Source organism: Camelus bactrianus, chromosome 2 (genome assembly GCF_048773025.1).
Source record: "Camelus bactrianus isolate YW-2024 breed Bactrian camel chromosome 2, ASM4877302v1, whole genome shotgun sequence".
NCBI lineage: Eukaryota > Metazoa > Chordata > Mammalia > Artiodactyla > Camelidae > Camelus > Camelus bactrianus.
The window spans coordinates 24,602,078-24,618,584 of NC_133540.1; the positions used below are offsets into that span (position 1 = coordinate 24,602,078).

Below are 16,507 nucleotides of genomic sequence, written 5' to 3' on the forward strand. Positions count from 1 at the left end.
CTTTACTTGTTTCTCTGTCGGTTTGGTCATGAAGTGGCTGTCCCCTCATGGGCTGTGTCTGCTCTCTTCTCCCAGAGGGTGGAGGAGGAAGCGCTGGTGAAGAACAGCAGTGCTTGTAAAGATTACCTCATTGAAGCCATGAAGTACCACCTGCTACCGACAGAGCAGCGTGTCCTGATGAAGAGCGTCCGGACCCGCCTGAGGACGCCCATGAACCTTCCCAAAGTAGGATCCGATGTTCATACTTGTTCCTACCTCATCAGAAAGGCCCATAGTGAGGCTGTTGATATTTTTACTTATCTGAATTCCCGTGTGCCCCAGGAATTCATCGTAGTGTTTACAATGCAACCTCTCTATTGATTGTGTCTGTGGAGGGTGGGGGTTGTTTGGCTTATATGATTTTTATAAACTGCATGATGTCACTCTTCCTGGAACAGAGGCAACCAGTATTTGTCCCACCTGGGTTTGTTTGTTTTTTTAGCTCAGTTGTAGCAGAAAGGAAAATCAGACCAGGTAGAAAGATTTCTTTATAGCCACGTGTTTAGATGATAACAGAAAACCGAGCAGTTTCGCAGAATTGCTGAGAACTAAGGAGCGTAGCCTGTTCAGCTGGCGCCTTCCTCCTCTCTGTTGTGTGCTCTTTGATGGTTCACTCACACATCACACGTAGCCACTTCAGTGCAGGTTTTCCATTCGTCTTCCCTCATCTCTAGTGTTCACGTATTCCTGTGTGAAAGTTCATTTTCTACCTTTGTCTTTTTAGTTGAAGCCATTCATGTTTTACTGATTTAATTTTCCTTACAAATAACCCCTCATTTCTGTCTCTGTTTGCAGCTCCTCCTGCTCCGTTTGCCTCTTTGTGGCACTGGAGGACCAGCGCTTTAAGCACCATTTTATGTCTGGTCTAATCAGAGTGATCCATAGTATAATGCTTTTATTTCTGTATTGATTTTCAGCTCTCGTGTGTTTGGGGCAATGATGGATTAAGAAATAAGAACTAATCTGTTATTCACTGTTTCTTGTATCATCTTTAGTTATTACTTTATCTTTCCATTAAATTATGTCTTTTACATTTTTTCGTATTAATGCTTTTATTTAGTGTCTTTTCAAGTTTTTTTGAGTCTACATTTTTAATTGCTGCAAATGCACATTAGTAGTGTTTTTTCTGTTTTGCCCAGTGTTAACAGGAGTTCTCAATTTAGAACCAACTGTGTATTCTGCCAGTTTGCTACTCCCTCCTTTTTCTAGACCATTAATAAATATTTTAATTTAGAATGGACATCAGCATTCTTCCTGGTGACACCTCATTAGAAATACCCACTTGCTGACATAGTCCATTTTTAGGAAGTTTTGGTCCATATGATTATGTTTATTATCTAAGCCAAAAATAAATATTTAGACATACAACATCCGATGAGATTCAGGATCATATATGTTCAAATTTGGCATGATTTTTTAAAACATCCCTCTGCCTTTTACTCATCGTTTCATAGGCTCCTAGAAGTTCGAACGCTTTTCTCAAAATATTCTAAATTTTTACTAAGAATTATTATCACTTAAAAGGTATTTACAAGGCATTCACCTCCTACCCTATTTTGAAAATTGGTATTTGCCTTTTTTAAATTTTCTGATCTCTCCTCAGTTCTCCAAGATTTTTCAAAAATAATTGTAAGTGGCTCAGTAAGTACATTAGCTAGTTCCCTTAACACTTTAGTATGCATGCCATCTGGGTCTGCTGATTTTATAAGTGTTTACATTTTCCAAATACCCTTTTACCTCCTTTTATAAGTAGCCATCTCTATAAGTCTTCATTACTTCATATTTGTCCATATTATTTGGTGTCAGTTTTTGTTCCTACAAAAAAAAATAGATACATAAAAGGTTTTCATAGCCTTAGCCCATTCAGATTGTTATTTCCTTTATGCTAGTCTTTCAAACTTCCTTCTAAATAGTTTGTTTTATCTTTAGTACTTTTTAAACATTTTTATTTGTAAAGAGTCTCTTCTTGTGTATTCCCTCTTCTGGCATCTTTAGCTTTGGCTTTACCCTTAGGGGGAAAACTAATTCTCTTCTAATTTCTGGAATAAGTATGTCACTTTGGAAAACGTGCTGAAGAGTTCTTGGGAAAATCCTATCAAGTATTCTTTTTTCTCTTTTGCGTGGAGTTGTGATTGTCTGTTCAGTTGCCATTGTTTCTGGGCTTCTCTGGTTGGCTTTGGAGTGTCCCTGCCACCTGTATTAACTTTGGATTTCTCACTTCTTCAGGCTTTATTTTGAGGTGGGAATGCAGGTCCCTGAAGGGTCTCTTCTCTTCTGCCCTTTCAGGGTGCCTGGGGAGGCACTGGCAGACCTGGCAGGGAGCAGTGAGCTGCATCTGCATAGTCTCCTCAAAGTGTGTTTATCTCACATGTTTTTGAAAAAGTGTTTTGTTGGATGCTTTTTCAGCAGCACCATTTGTCCTTTTAGAGTGGTTCTAGTCAAGATTAACTCTGCGTAGGTAGGCAAGAATGAGGCAAAGATGAATTTCTCATGCTGACATAACTTCATAGTAATGATGCACTTTATCACAGTCATGCTAAGACACAGCAGACAGAATGTGGTAGCAGTGCTGAAATGATAGATAATATGTCTACCATGACACTGACTTATTTATTAGGCTCTGATTCTGTGGACTCACGCTAATTTGCACGGATGATCTCTTTGTATCTCAAACATTAGGTTAGCATCTTCAGTACGCCGTCTTGGGATTGCGTAAGGTACTGTTGGATTTGGACAGCGTAGTGAAAATCGTGCATGTTGTGCTGCTGTGCTTTATTGTTCGCTTCCTTTTATCTTCGGGACCTCTGTTTTTACAAGTGCTATCGTACTATTTCTGTGCATATGTTTTTCTTTCATTTACCCAGGATATCTATTGAGATTTCCAGTTGGAAAAATTATAAAACTTGATTATTTCAGGAGGCAATTTTAAACTAATATTTAATAGGTGAAGAAAATGAAAGAACAAAGTTTAATTGACCTACATTTCAGGATGGCCACTTGAATTTAACTCCCTACCCTTTGCCTTCCTTAAATATGTCACATTTAACTTTTTCATGCAAATGTCTTCCTAGTTTTCTATTCTTTTACATTCGTGTAAGTAGTACGGTGTTTCTCAAATGAGATCAGGTGTCTTTTACAAATAATTGGAGTCTAAGAGCCCTGACACCTCTTTTGATGGTAAGTAGCACAGTGACTTTTAGCACCATCTCTTGATCTCGTACAGATAGCCCTGCTCATGTCTTTCCATTATACGTTCTTCCTTTTCCCTGTTATCTCTGGTTCGCGGAGTCCCACATCCTCACCCCATTTCACTTCTCTTGGGTGAGTAAAGGACAGACATTACTACTTTTCTCTCTGGTCAGTAGCACATTTTCCCCTCCATCTTCATTTTGATGTACAAAAGTGAATTATTGCATAGAAGTCATGAGATTCATAGTTGAGAATCATGAAATCTAAGAAACCTATATTGTTTCTCAAGGATTTTTTGAAAACTCTCCCCTTCTGAGATTTTTTTAAACTGATCTTCATCAGAGATGTTAACCAAGCCTCTTTCAACTGTTGTCTAACTGCTGGTCAGAGTTTAAAAGTTTAAACACAAATCTGTAAATCCCTGGATGTAGGGTTTCTCTTACTGTCTGTTCCACCCCTATGATTTCACAACTTCGCCCCCTCCCCTTTTTTCCTTTGGGGATAGGAGGGAGTCTTTGTTAATTCTTCCTTTTATTTATTTGCATTCAACACTAAAAGAAGGGCAGGTCTGGTGAAAAATAATATAATTGGTCTACGTTCAGTCTTCTTTTTAAGATCTTTAAAATTAAAACTCTTTCTACTCTCCAGTTAATAAATTATGAAAATAGGCTTCTTTTTGGAAACAGGATTTACTCTGATTTCTGTCTGCCCATCTTCCTATAGTTCCAGGTACAGGTAGGTCATTACTCAGTCAAGGTTGCAAACCTCCCCTTTCTGTATGTATGACTCATTCCGTCTTCTATTTGTGTTGATTTTTTGTTTCTTGTGAACCATCTCACCTTTGCCTTGAAAGGATCTTGTCATTCTTTACAGCATTCCACATGTGACATCATTAGCTTTTATGTTCTTCTGATTTCATAGCCATGTTTTCAGTGTTGCCGAAGAGTGCCTGTTTGTACTCAGTAAAAACAGATACGTTGACTGCGAAATTCTGTCTACTCTCAAGGTTCCACCCGCTCCAGGAAGCTTTCACTAAATTCACTAAATGGCTGCGTTTCATTGTCTGATCAGGAGCAGCAATTAATGTCTATAACTAATCATGTAGTTTTCTGGTCATATTTAATTGTAAGTTGTTCTTGAATTACTTTAGAGTCTTGTCTCCTTAGTGATATCTGTAAGCTCTTGAGGGTAGAGACCGTATCTTACATTTCTTATGTAGAGCACCTAGCACAATTCTGGTCAAATACAGATGATAGGCTCTTAGTAAATAGTTGTTGGATTGAGTTAAATTGAAGAAATTTGTAGACTTATTCTCAGTGCTCGACCATTGTGCATTCATTCATTATGAGTTCTAGTATCTCCATTATCTGTCCTCTTGGTTGTTTTATTTGTGGGGCATCCAGGGAGGTCTCTTTACTTGAGATCTAGGAATCTGTGCTTTCTTGTGAACTCCAACTCAATTAGTCTTCCTTTTTCAATATTTTTTTTCCTTCTTCCATCTTTCTTTTAATATCTTACTGTCCTTTTCACATTGCCCACCCACTAACATAAGTTTCACTCCACTCTGCTCTCCTGGATTGTGGAGATCTAATCCCTGGTCATCACCAAGCTGGGGTCTAGTTTATAGCAAGCCCTGTGACATACTGCAGCCTTGCCAGTGCTGACTGCCTGCTGTTTTTGGCTTAAATACTGCTTTTGCTTGAAGGATCAGAAACTTAATTTTAGTTTCTGATATCCTTATTTTTGACTCAATGTGCTAGATGATAGAACTGTAGTTCTAACATGTGCCCCCTTTGTTGATGTTGATTAAATGTTGAATAGGTGATTGTTTTCCCCCAGCTCACCCTACCATCTTCATCCTAACACTCTCCACGTCAGTGTCTTTGTAAGATCTTTTAAATCCCTGAATATGCAATAGCTATTTGTTCAAGTGCTTATACGTCTGCCCTTCCAGTTGATGGTGGTGGTCGGGGGCCAAGCACCAAAGGCTATCCGAAGTGTGGAATGCTATGACTTCAAAGAAGAACGGTGGCACCAAGTGGCAGAATTGCCTTCCAGGAGATGTAGGGCAGGTAAGCATGATGCATTATGGTCATTTCCCTACTACTGGGTCATTGAGAGCTTCTCTCTCAAGTCTTATTTTATTTAGAAGAATCTTTATTAGCAAAACTTGGATTAAAATAGCTATGTGGTTAAACAGTGATTCAGGAGCTTCGTGCAATTCACAAGACATTGATGGGGAAAGCCACTCTGTCTTCAGCTTTACATTTTTTTCTGATTCTCTGGTATAAGACAGAGTAGCTTGCAATTTACTGGATATTTTCCTCGTTGCCTTTGCTGAAGTGCTAAGAAAGAATCTTTAGAATTGGGACCCTCTGTTCTAAGCGATTCCTGACTTATCTATGAGCCACAGTTGCCTTCTTCCAAGCATTTGTTTCACAGACATTTGTTGAAATAGACCTTATTTAGCCAAAACTGCAATCAGAAGAGGCAGTTGCAAACTCTAAGGATTCTTCCTGGGACTCAAACCTGGAACCGTAATTCATAGCGCCCATAGCAAAATGAGTTCTAAGTGCAATGGAACATTTCCATCATGGTCGTACTTTAACAATACATCTTGGAGATAGTTACATAACAGCATAGTTACCTCATTCTTTTAGTGCTGTCTAATACTTCGGAGGAGAGTCTGGAGGTAGTATGATTTTTACTAGCTTTTTATTGAACATTGAACTTGTTTTTACTCTTACATTATAAACAATGCGGCAATGAATTCCTTATACATACATCATTATGTCCATGTGCCAATATATTTTAGGGGGATAAAACTCTAACACTAGAATTAATGATTCAGAGGCTATCCTAAGAGGATACATCAATTATTACTTCTACTAACAGTAAAATATGAAGGTGCCAGTTTCCCTACATACCCTGTAACACCTTGTAATTAAATGTTTCGAGTTTTGCCAATCTGGTAGGTGAAAAATACTGTCTCATCTACTTTGCACTTTTATTATGAGGAAAATTAAACATCTTTCTGAATTGTCAGTTAATGATTTTTGCCATTTTTTAATTATATTGTTTTATCAATTTGTCAGATGTTAAGGAGGGTAATTTTTTTGTCTGTCATTTGTGGTGTGAATATTTATTTATATTAATTTTTTATCTGTTGACTTTATTTGTGTTATTTTTTCCATGTAACTATTTTATCTTTTTATGAAGTACCACAGAGTTTTGCCTTTGGACCTTAGGATTCATTTCTTGTGTAGAAGAGGCTTACTCAAAAATTATTTATGTGTATAATAATATATGTGTGTGTAATTCCCTAATATTAATATCTTATAATTGTGTTGCAGTTATCAAAACTAAGAAATTAGTGTTGGTACATTACTGTTAACTAAACTACAGACTTATAAGTTATCATTTTTTCCATTAATGTCCTTATTCTATTTCAAGATCCCACATTGCATTTATTTTTATTATTTTTTTAATTGAAGTATTATGTTGGCTGTGGGTTTGTCATAGCTGGCTTTATTATGTTGAGCTCAGTTCCCTCTATACCCACTTTGGTGAGAGTTTTTATCATGAATGGATGTTCAAATTTATCAAATGCTTTTTCTGCCTCGGTTGAGATGATCATGTGCCTTTTGTCTTTCCTTTTGTTAATAGATGTATCAGATTGATTGATTTGTGTATGTAGAACCATTCTTATGATCCTGAAATGAATTCAGCTTTATCATGGTATATGATGCTTTTTTATGTATTGTTGGATTCAATTTGCTATATTTTGTTGAGGATTTTTGCATTTATATTTATCAAAGGTATTGGCCTGTAATTTTCTTTCTGTGTAGTCTCTTTGTCTAGTTTTGGTATCAGGGTGATGGTGGCTTCACAAAATTACTTTGGGAATGTTCCCTCACCAGTCTTTTGGAATAATTTGAGAAGGATAGGTATAAGTTCTTTGTATGTTTGGTACAGTTCCCCCGTAGAGCCATTTGGTCTTGGACTTACGTTTGAAGGGAGTTGTTTTGTTTTGTTTTGTTTTAACAGATTCTGTTTTATTGCTAGTGATCAGTCTGTTCAAATTATGTTTTTTCTTGTCTCAAATTGGGCTGGCTGTATGTTTCTAGAAACTTGTCCATTTCTTCTGGTTGTCCAATTTGTTGGCCTATAACTGTTTGTTATATTCTCGTGAATTTTTTGTATCTCTGTGGTATTGGTTACTTCTCCTCTTCCATTTCTCATTTTGGTTATTTGGGTCCACTCTCAGTTCTTGTTGGTGAACCTGGCTAGAGGTTTGTTGATTTTTTTTTTTTTATCTTTTCTAAAAACCACCTCTTAGTTTTATTGATCTTTTCTATTGTTTTTTGATCTTCATTTTATTTCCTCTGTGATCTTTATTATATTCCTTTCTTCTGCTGACATTGTGTTTTGTTTGTTCTTCTTCTAATTCTTTTAGGTGGTAGGTGAGGTTGTTTATTTGAGATTTTTCTTGTTTCTCGAGGAAGACCTGTATGGCTATGAAATTCTCTCTTAGAACCTCTTTTGCCACATCCCATAGATTTTGTAAGGTTATGTTTTCATTGTTTGTCTTGAGATACTTTCTTATTTCTTATTTGATTGCTGACTGATTGTTTTTTTTAGTAGCATGTTTTTGGTCTCCACGTGTTTGTTTTATTCCCATTTTTCTTCCTATGGTTGATTTCTGGTTTCATACCATTGTGGTCAGAAAACATGCTGGACATAATCTGTTTTCTTACATTTGTTGACATTTGTCTTGTGACCTAGTATATGGTCTTTCCTAGAGAACGTTCCATGTGTGTTCCATGTGTTGTCTGGTTTTTCTTTGAGTGTAATGTCCTGTAGATACTAATTAAGGCCTATTGTTCTATTTTGCCATTTAAGACCTCTGTTTCCTTTTTGATTTTTTTTTTGTCTGGAAGATCTGTTCATTGATATCAGTGGGTTGTTAAATTTTCCCACTGTTTTGTATTCTTGTCAATTTCTCCCTTTGTTTTTTTAGTATGTATTTTATATATTTAGGTGCTCCTATATTGAGTACATATATGTCAGTGAGTGTAATATCCTCTTCTTATATTGGTCCCTTTATCATTATGTAATGTCCTTCTTTGTTTTTCTTTATAAACTTTGTTTTAAAGTCCATTTTGTCTGATACGAATATTGTTACCCGTGCTTTCTTGTTACTTCCATTTGAATGAAATATCTTTTACCATCTTCTCACTTTGAATCTGTGTGTCTTTCACCCTGAAGTGAGTCTCTTGTAGGCAGCATGTTGTAATTTCTTGTTTTTTAATCCAATCTGCCACTGTGGAATATTTAATCCATTGACAATTAAGGTAATTATTCACAAATATGTGCTTATTGCCATTTTATTTTCCAGTTGATTTTGTAGTTCTTCTTTGTTCATGTCTTCTATTTTCCCTCTTGTTGTTTGATAGTTTTCTTATGTATTGTGCTTGAGTTCCTTTCTTCTTGTTTTTTTGTGAATCTGTGGTATATTTCTGATTGATTACCCTGTTTTTCAAGTATATTGATCCGTAACTGTATCTGCTTGCTTTATAGTCTGATAGTCATATAAGTTCAAACACATTCTAAAAGATCTATAATTTTTACTCCCCTCCCCCATACTTTGTGATTTTGATGTCCTGTTTTACATCTTCATGTTTATCCTTTTGCTGTTAATTATAGTTATAATCACTTTTACAAAATTTTTTGATTTTTTTTTTTAATATATGTACTGACTTATTTAAGTGATCTTCAATTCTCTTACACACTTGCTTTTCCCATTGTGATTTTCCTTTTCCTATAGATTCGTACTTCTTTTTAGAGAAGACCTCTCACTGTTTCTTTTAGGGTTTAGTTTAGTATCATTGAATTCTTTTAGTTTTTGCTTGTCTCAGAAATTCTTTCTCCTATTCTAAATGATAACCTTGCTGGGTAGGGAATCCTAGGTTGCAGGTTCTTCCCTTGCCACTGCCTTCTAGCCTGCAGAGTTTCTGCAGAGAAATCAGCTGATAACCTTATGAGGGTTCACTTGTAACTGACTTCTTTCCTCTGCCCTGATTGCTAAGAAACTAGCATTCGCCCCCTCGTTGCAAGCCAACTCCAGGTCACTCTAGGCCTTCTCTCTGTCCCAGTTGACCTTCCAGCAGTAAGGAGGCTCCCCAGGATGTGCACCTGCCAGTGTGGACCTTTCCTCCTTCACAGATACTTCCCAGGGATGCCCTGCCCTGAATCACCAGATCTAAGTGTTTGACTAGCTCAACATTTCATCTGAGAGATGCCAGTGCCGCCCTGAATGCTTTTTTTCCCCATCCTACCTGGTTACATGGAGATCTTTCTTGCAGCTTCGGTTGCAAAAGAGATCTTCTGCCAGTTTCTAGCTGGTTTTCTGTGAGATTTATTCCACATGTAGATGTATTTTTGATGTGTTTGTTGGGACAAGTGAGCTCCATGTCTTCCTACTCTGCCATCTTGATCCTCCTTTCTTACATTTCATTTAGTTGTTGTATTTTCTTAGTATGTTCTGATCTGTGACAGTTCCTCAGTCTTTTCCTGTCTTTCATGCCCTTGATTCTTTTGATGAGCACTTGGTCAGGTATTTTGAAGAATGTCTCAGTTTTGGGTTTAATATTTTCTCATCATTAGATTGGGGTAATTATGATTATTTCTGGTGACTTTAACCTTGGTCACTTGAAAAAGGTAGTGTCTGCCAGGTTTCTCAGCTATAATAAAATTTATATATTTTTTTAAAATATATATATATTTATTTATTTAAAGTTGTCTTTTTCTCTTTTTTTCAAAGAATCTTCGTTTTTGTTTGTTTTTTTGGTTTTTTGTGTGTGTGGTGGGGGGTAAATTAGATTTATTTATTTACTTACTTACTTAATGGAGGTCCTAGGGATTGAACCCAGGACCTTGTGCATGCTAAGCACACACTCTACCACTGAGGTATACCCTCCACCCAAATTATATTTTTAAAGTATGAGTTTTTTCTAGTACTTTTACAGTTTTATTTTTTATATTTATATAAAAAAATCTGGACTTAATTTTGATGAAAGAAGATGTGGATTTTTTTTTTAATGGCTAGCCAGTTGTTATAACACCTTTTATTGTCCAGTCTACCTGTATCCACTCATTTTAAGTGCTGCTTTATCATATAGTAAATTTCTAAATGTACTAGATTTTATTCTGAATTTTTTGTTCTGGTCCATTGACTTGTCTTGCCTCATGCATTAAAACAGAACAGTTTTAATTATTGTGCTGTATTATACATGATGGGACTTGTTACAGGACTAGTGATAGGACTTAATCTGTTGGTGGATATTTAACATTTTCTTATGGTTCTGCATGCTGCCTGCTGTGTCACTGCTCACTGTCCCCAGGCCCTCCCAGGAGATCTGCCACATCCCCTGCTGTCGAGGGTCCTCAGGAAATCTAATGGTTACCCTAAATTATTTGCTAGTTCTCTGCCTAGTTAAATTGGCCATTGCCCACAGCTCTCCTCACATACTCTGGATTTTCCAGAGTATAGCTTGACTGTTCATTTCCTGACTGAACCGGAAACCTAACTGCCAATACAGTCCACTTCATCTGAACTGCAGGGTCTTCACGCCATATGAAAGACTGCACATCCATATGAATTTTGGGGGCAGGGTTGGGGGATAGAGCACCAGAGGGTAAGACATTGGGGAGTAGTGGTACATGCTTGCCTGATGACATCATACGAAACGTTGTTAGTCAGACACTTGGAACTGGTGATTCCTGTACTCCCAGTGGGATTCAGGGAACTGTGAGTCACAGGGCCTGCCCTCTAGCTGGGGCAGTGACATAAATGTTATAGAATTTAAGAACAATAAAAGTTTCAACACTTTAAAACAATGATATTGCAAACTACATAAGATTTTTTAGCCTTAAAGTAGGTGTTATTTGCTATAGGGGATTAGGAGTTAGCGGTAGTCCCTTCAGGACTAGTGCGGGGAAGGCCTCCTAGAGCATGTGGAACTCTCACTGGGGTGTGCAACTGGAAGGGGCTCTTCTTAGATCAGGACAGCAGCATGAGAAAACTCAGGAACGTGAAGGGTGGTGGAGGCCCCGAGTCCGGCAGCCTAGTTTCTCCGTCCAGATATCCTCAAGCATCCCAGAGTTAGCCCCTGGGCAAGCAAACTTTTTCTTAAAGGACCAGACACTAAGTATATGTGGCTTTGTGGGTTATCGGTCTCTGTCACAACTCATCAAGTGCCGCTGTAGTCAAAAGCAGCCTCAGACACTACATAATGAATGGGTAGGGCTGTGTTTCAATAAATCTTTATTTATGGGCCCTGAAATTTTAATTTTATATGACTTCTTATGCATCACAAAATGTTCTTTTTCTTGATTGCTTTTCAACCATTTAAAACCGTAAAAAACATTCTTTGCTCAATGAGGTTCTACAAAAATAGTCTGCTGGCTATAATTTACCAACCCCTGATTTAGCCCACTAACATGATAAACTGAGAGCCTGTTGTGCAAATTAAGTATAAACATATGGAGTAAAAGGTCCAAAATTGAAAGCCCTGGGAGATGTGTACAGGTTCAAGTAGCTGGAAAATATTGGCCCATTGTTTAAGTCTACAAATAAGTATTTGAAAAAGCCAAAGTCAAAATAGTACCTCAGCCTATGCCATTGCATAATTCAGTAATAGAAAGGAACACAAGTTAGTCATTGTATATTGACTAAATTGCTAATGAGTAGGGCCCATTCAGTCAGGCTTCTCCTGAGGGGAGCTTATATTCTGACAGCAGCAGAAGGCTTACTGGGATGCAGACTTTAGGTGATGGCAGCAGTTGGGTCATGTGCACATCATTAATGGCTGTATTTCTTTTGCAGGGATGGTCTACATGGCTGGACTCGTTTTTGCTGTTGGTGGCTTTAATGGCTCCTTGAGGGTCCGCACTGTAGATTCCTACGACCCCGTGAAAGATCAGTGGACCAGCGTTGCTAACATGCGGGACCGGAGAAGCACTCTGGGGGCTGCTGTACTGAATGGACTGTTATATGCTGTGGGAGGCTTTGACGGGAGTACAGGCAATTTCCTTTCATCCTTTCTACATTGCTGTAAGAGTTAACGTAGCAGTCACATTTATGGAACAAGTCCTGGCAAATTAGGACACATTAGAGTATTTTAACATGTATTTTAAAGACAAGTTTAAATTTTCCATCCAGAATTCCTTTAAATGACATGAGAGTGCTGAGTATGTAACTTTTCTTCCCCATGCTTCAGTATCAGATATCTTCTGAACTTTAAAAAGCCAATAAATGTCAGTAGCTTGGGTAGGAACTGTCTGGAAGAGAAGCCATTCCTGTTTATCATGCAATTGGATTTTAGCCCAATTTAATGTGGCTGAATATGTAAGGAACCCAAGGAGGAGGTGAAGCCCTCTGTGCCGTGTTCCCTGCAGGTCTGTCCTCCGTGGAGGCGTACAACATCAAGTCTAACGAGTGGTTCCACGTGGCCCCGATGAACACAAGGAGGAGCAGTGTGGGCGTCGGTGTCGTTGGAGGTACGGCTGGCCTCCTGGTTGTTAGGAGTGGTTCTTCCCGGTCACCTGGACACCAGCTTTCTAAATGGGCAAGGAAGTGATCATTTAAAGAGAGAAAGTAGTGGTTATTGTAAAATATTCGTTATCCTTTTTTTGAAATCGGCTCGTCTATATACTAACCTATATAAGGCAGCCCACCCTCTGGCCTCTCCTTCCCCCTTCCCCGTAACCTACATAAAACTAACTCCTCTTAATACTGTGGTTTGGGGAACAAACCGGATGACACGAATATGAAATTTTACATTTGGAGAACGGCTGTTTAACATTTAAGGGATGGGTTGCCACAGTTCTTTATTTATATCCTACCTTGTCCCCCCCTTAAGAAAGGCTGTAAGTATGATTTTTTTTGTGTGATTTTTTTTTTAATTGCTTGTATAACTTTGTGTGTTCCCACTCCCCTCCCCAAGGTGGGTATAATCCTCTGCACTGACTTTTTTTAGCAGCTTTACTGAGATAGACTCCACATACCATATCATTGACTTGTTTAAAGTGTACAATCCAGTGTACATGTATGCAATTCATGTTAAATCATTTTTATTATCCCAAAAAGCAGCCCTACTCCCTTGACTGTCACCCCCTTCCTCCCAGCCCTCAACAAACACTACTCTACTTTCTATCTCTGTATAAATTTTCCACTGACGGACATTTCATATTAATGAAATCATACAGTATATGGTCCTTTGTGACTGGCTTCTTTGACTTGGCGTAATGTTTTCAAGGTTCATTCATGCTGTAGCATTTACCAGTACCTCATTTCTTTTTGTTGCCAAATAATATTTCATGGTATACTGGTGCTAATTCTTGATTTAACTTTTTTTTTCAATTTACTGAGGTAACTTTGATATTTAATTTGATTTTCCAGGATGTTGTGCCGTTACCAAATAGTGTTACCCAAAGGCATAATGAGTGTCCTTTCTGTTCTGTCAGTCAGATGAACGTGTTAAATTAGTATCACCGTATATGTCCCACAGATCTTCTTAATGTGACTGGATAACTCCACCTCTCACCATTAGATAAGATTTTAGTAGTTTGTAAAAACCAGTAACGCTTTAAAGGGAAACTCTGCTACCACAAAGGAAAAATATATTCTTTTCTGATTTGCAAAAAAACAGCTTTTTATGAACCTGACTCTCCTTGTGGTTCCGTGGCTAGGCCTGCTGTACGCTGTCGGGGGCTACGATGGCGCGTCGCGTCAGTGTCTCAGCACGGTGGAGTGCTACAGCGCCGCGGCCAACGAGTGGACCTACATCGCGGAGATGAGCACCCGGCGCAGCGGGGCCGGTGAGTGGGACCGCGGGCAGCGCCTGGAGCACGGAGATGATGGAAGACAATTAAACAGTGATTTGTCGGCATCTTTTTATGTTTTCGGAAAATATGTCCTGATTCTAGTGACACTGTTAAAATGTCTTTTGAATTATGCGTGTAGAGCAGTAGACTGCTGCATTTAAATTTCACTTCGTAAAATTTCTGAAGTGCCGTGTTAAAGACCTCTTTCCTGTTTCATTTCATTGTTTATATTGTTTGGCATTGCGTTTACTTTTTTGTTTCTAGTGCTTATTGGGGAACTTGCTTAATAATCAGCTCTTTTGAGAGCCATTTCTTACACATTTTTTGCTTTAATACTTGTTTGCTTTTATCATGAAAGCTGTTTTCAGAAGGGTTATGTTAAAGGACTTCCCTCTCTGTTTTCAGCTGCATTTTATTTTTATTCTATTTGACATGCTTCTTTTTTAGAACAGTAGTTCTTATTGAGATTCTTATTTGGAATTCTATTCATTTTCATTTCTTAGGTTTTACTTTTGAATATTGACTTACTATGAATAATCATTTCAGAAGTTTTATTTGAAAGTCATTTGAATAAACCCTAATATGTTATAAATTTCTTGTCCCCTTTACTATACTTTGGTTCTTTGTGTTTTACAGGTGTTGGTGTGTTAAACAACTTATTGTATGCTGTAGGGGGTCATGATGGCCCTCTAGTGCGAAAAAGTGTCGAAGTGTATGATCCTGCCACCAACTCATGGAGACAGGTTGCAGATATGAACATGTGCAGGAGAAATGCAGGTATTTGTCTAGTTTATGATTGTGAAATTTATGTTGAATTCTATTTAAAGTTTTACTAGTATCACTGTGTATTTCCATTGTTCTTTTACTGATCTGAGTTTCCCTAATAGACTTGCTCTTTTAGGCAGAAACTTTCGTAATAATCTTATATAGTGAATGCCTAGCTTAGTGTCTGCAGCATAGCACATTGATGAGATCCTTCAGTTAACTTATAACTTCTGTTAGAGGCTGCTTTTTGGTAATGATCATAGAAACTAAATTAGAGGAGGAACCCTCTTTATTTGATACTTGAATTCATCCATTCTCAGCACAAACCTTTTTGAGTCCCTACCAGGTAGCATGTTCTGGAGCCCAGTTCTCAAGGCATTTAGCCTAGTTGAGTAAATATTTATACCAGATTAAGAAGCTGGTTGTTAATCTGAATCTGGAGGGGAAGCCTGAAGAAGGTAACTCCAATTTAATACAGTTAAGGATTTCTAGAAAATGGAAAAGCTAAAACAACAACAGTAATTTTAAGAAAGCTGAGGTCTTCAAGATTAGGGAACTAACTGCTTAAAAAGAAGATATATGGAAGGGAAATAGAAATGGAAAATGGATTCAGGGTAGCTAGGTGCTGATTTTGGGAAATGCTAGTCTTCCTGGAAACACCGTTATCTTCATGCCAGTTCTCATAATCCAAAATAAATTCCTGATGATTCTCAAACTCACTGTGCACCATTGGATGGTGTTGCAGGATGCACCCTCCATTCCCCCAGAAACACTCTCCTTAATTTCTCTTTAATTTCAATGTGATCACTAAGGGAGACTAAGTATGTAGGACTGCAAGAACTCCCACTGCAGAACAGAATATATAGTTCATCCTACTAGACCTTCCATCTCACACAGTCAGCTGTGCTTGGTGAAGTACTAAAACCCCCTCAACTATGGATAGTCCAGAACCATGGAAAAACCCACACGTCTGGTCCCTAAGTCGAATAAGTGCTTGTCTCCAGCACGTGAATTTAGAAAAGCGTATGGGTATGTGCTTCCTGGATTAGGGAATTTAGTTGCAGTTTGAACTTTCATTATTACTTTCTTATAGATTATTCCAATTTTATTTTTTCTCTACCCTTGTTTTACTGTTTTCAAATCAAAATTAGCTCACTTCTTCCAGCCAGCAGAATAAGGAGATGATTTGTGTATGTAGAGCTATTGTCATCCCACTCTTGCTTTTCAGGTGCTTGAATTACCTTTAAATGATAGGAGTTTGCTTCCTGTCAAGAGGCTAGAATAGTAACACATTTGAGTTTGAGGAGAGAAGATCTGCTCTGTTTGCATAGAAGCCACTGTTGCTGGTGCACTTTAAATGCTATATAGAGATTGGGCTCATTGTTTTATACTAGAAATCTGCAAGCACCTGTTAATTGTGTTAGCAAAACTGTCTACAGAACTCCAGGGACCACTGTGCGGGCAGCATCCTTCTGGATGTTTTGTTTAATGCTAGTTCATAAAAAGCTCTGAATCTTGTTTAAAATTATTAAATATGCTTTTTAAAAAATAAATTGAAATAAAGAGCTGTTAAAAGGTGTTTACCTTTTCAGTCAGCAGTTTCCTTTGTAAAATTTACGTTAAGAGA

At 37.8% G+C, this 16,507-nt stretch overlaps 1 protein-coding gene across 2 annotated transcripts in view; it reads left to right on the forward strand.

The window, feature by feature from the left end:
* Window positions 1–16,507, forward strand: part of KLHL2 (kelch like family member 2) — a 113,481-nt gene that overhangs the window by 93,606 nt on the left and 3,368 nt on the right. For both annotated transcript variants that reach the window (XM_074376947.1, XM_074376952.1), the window contains 6 exons: window positions 76–225; window positions 5,183–5,300; window positions 12,116–12,313; window positions 12,688–12,789; window positions 13,981–14,109; window positions 14,752–14,892. In XM_074376947.1, the coding sequence (XP_074233048.1) occupies window positions 76–225; window positions 5,183–5,300; window positions 12,116–12,313; window positions 12,688–12,789; window positions 13,981–14,109; window positions 14,752–14,892 (838 nt within the window). The remainder of the gene's footprint in view (window positions 1–75; window positions 226–5,182; window positions 5,301–12,115; window positions 12,314–12,687; window positions 12,790–13,980; window positions 14,110–14,751; window positions 14,893–16,507) is intronic.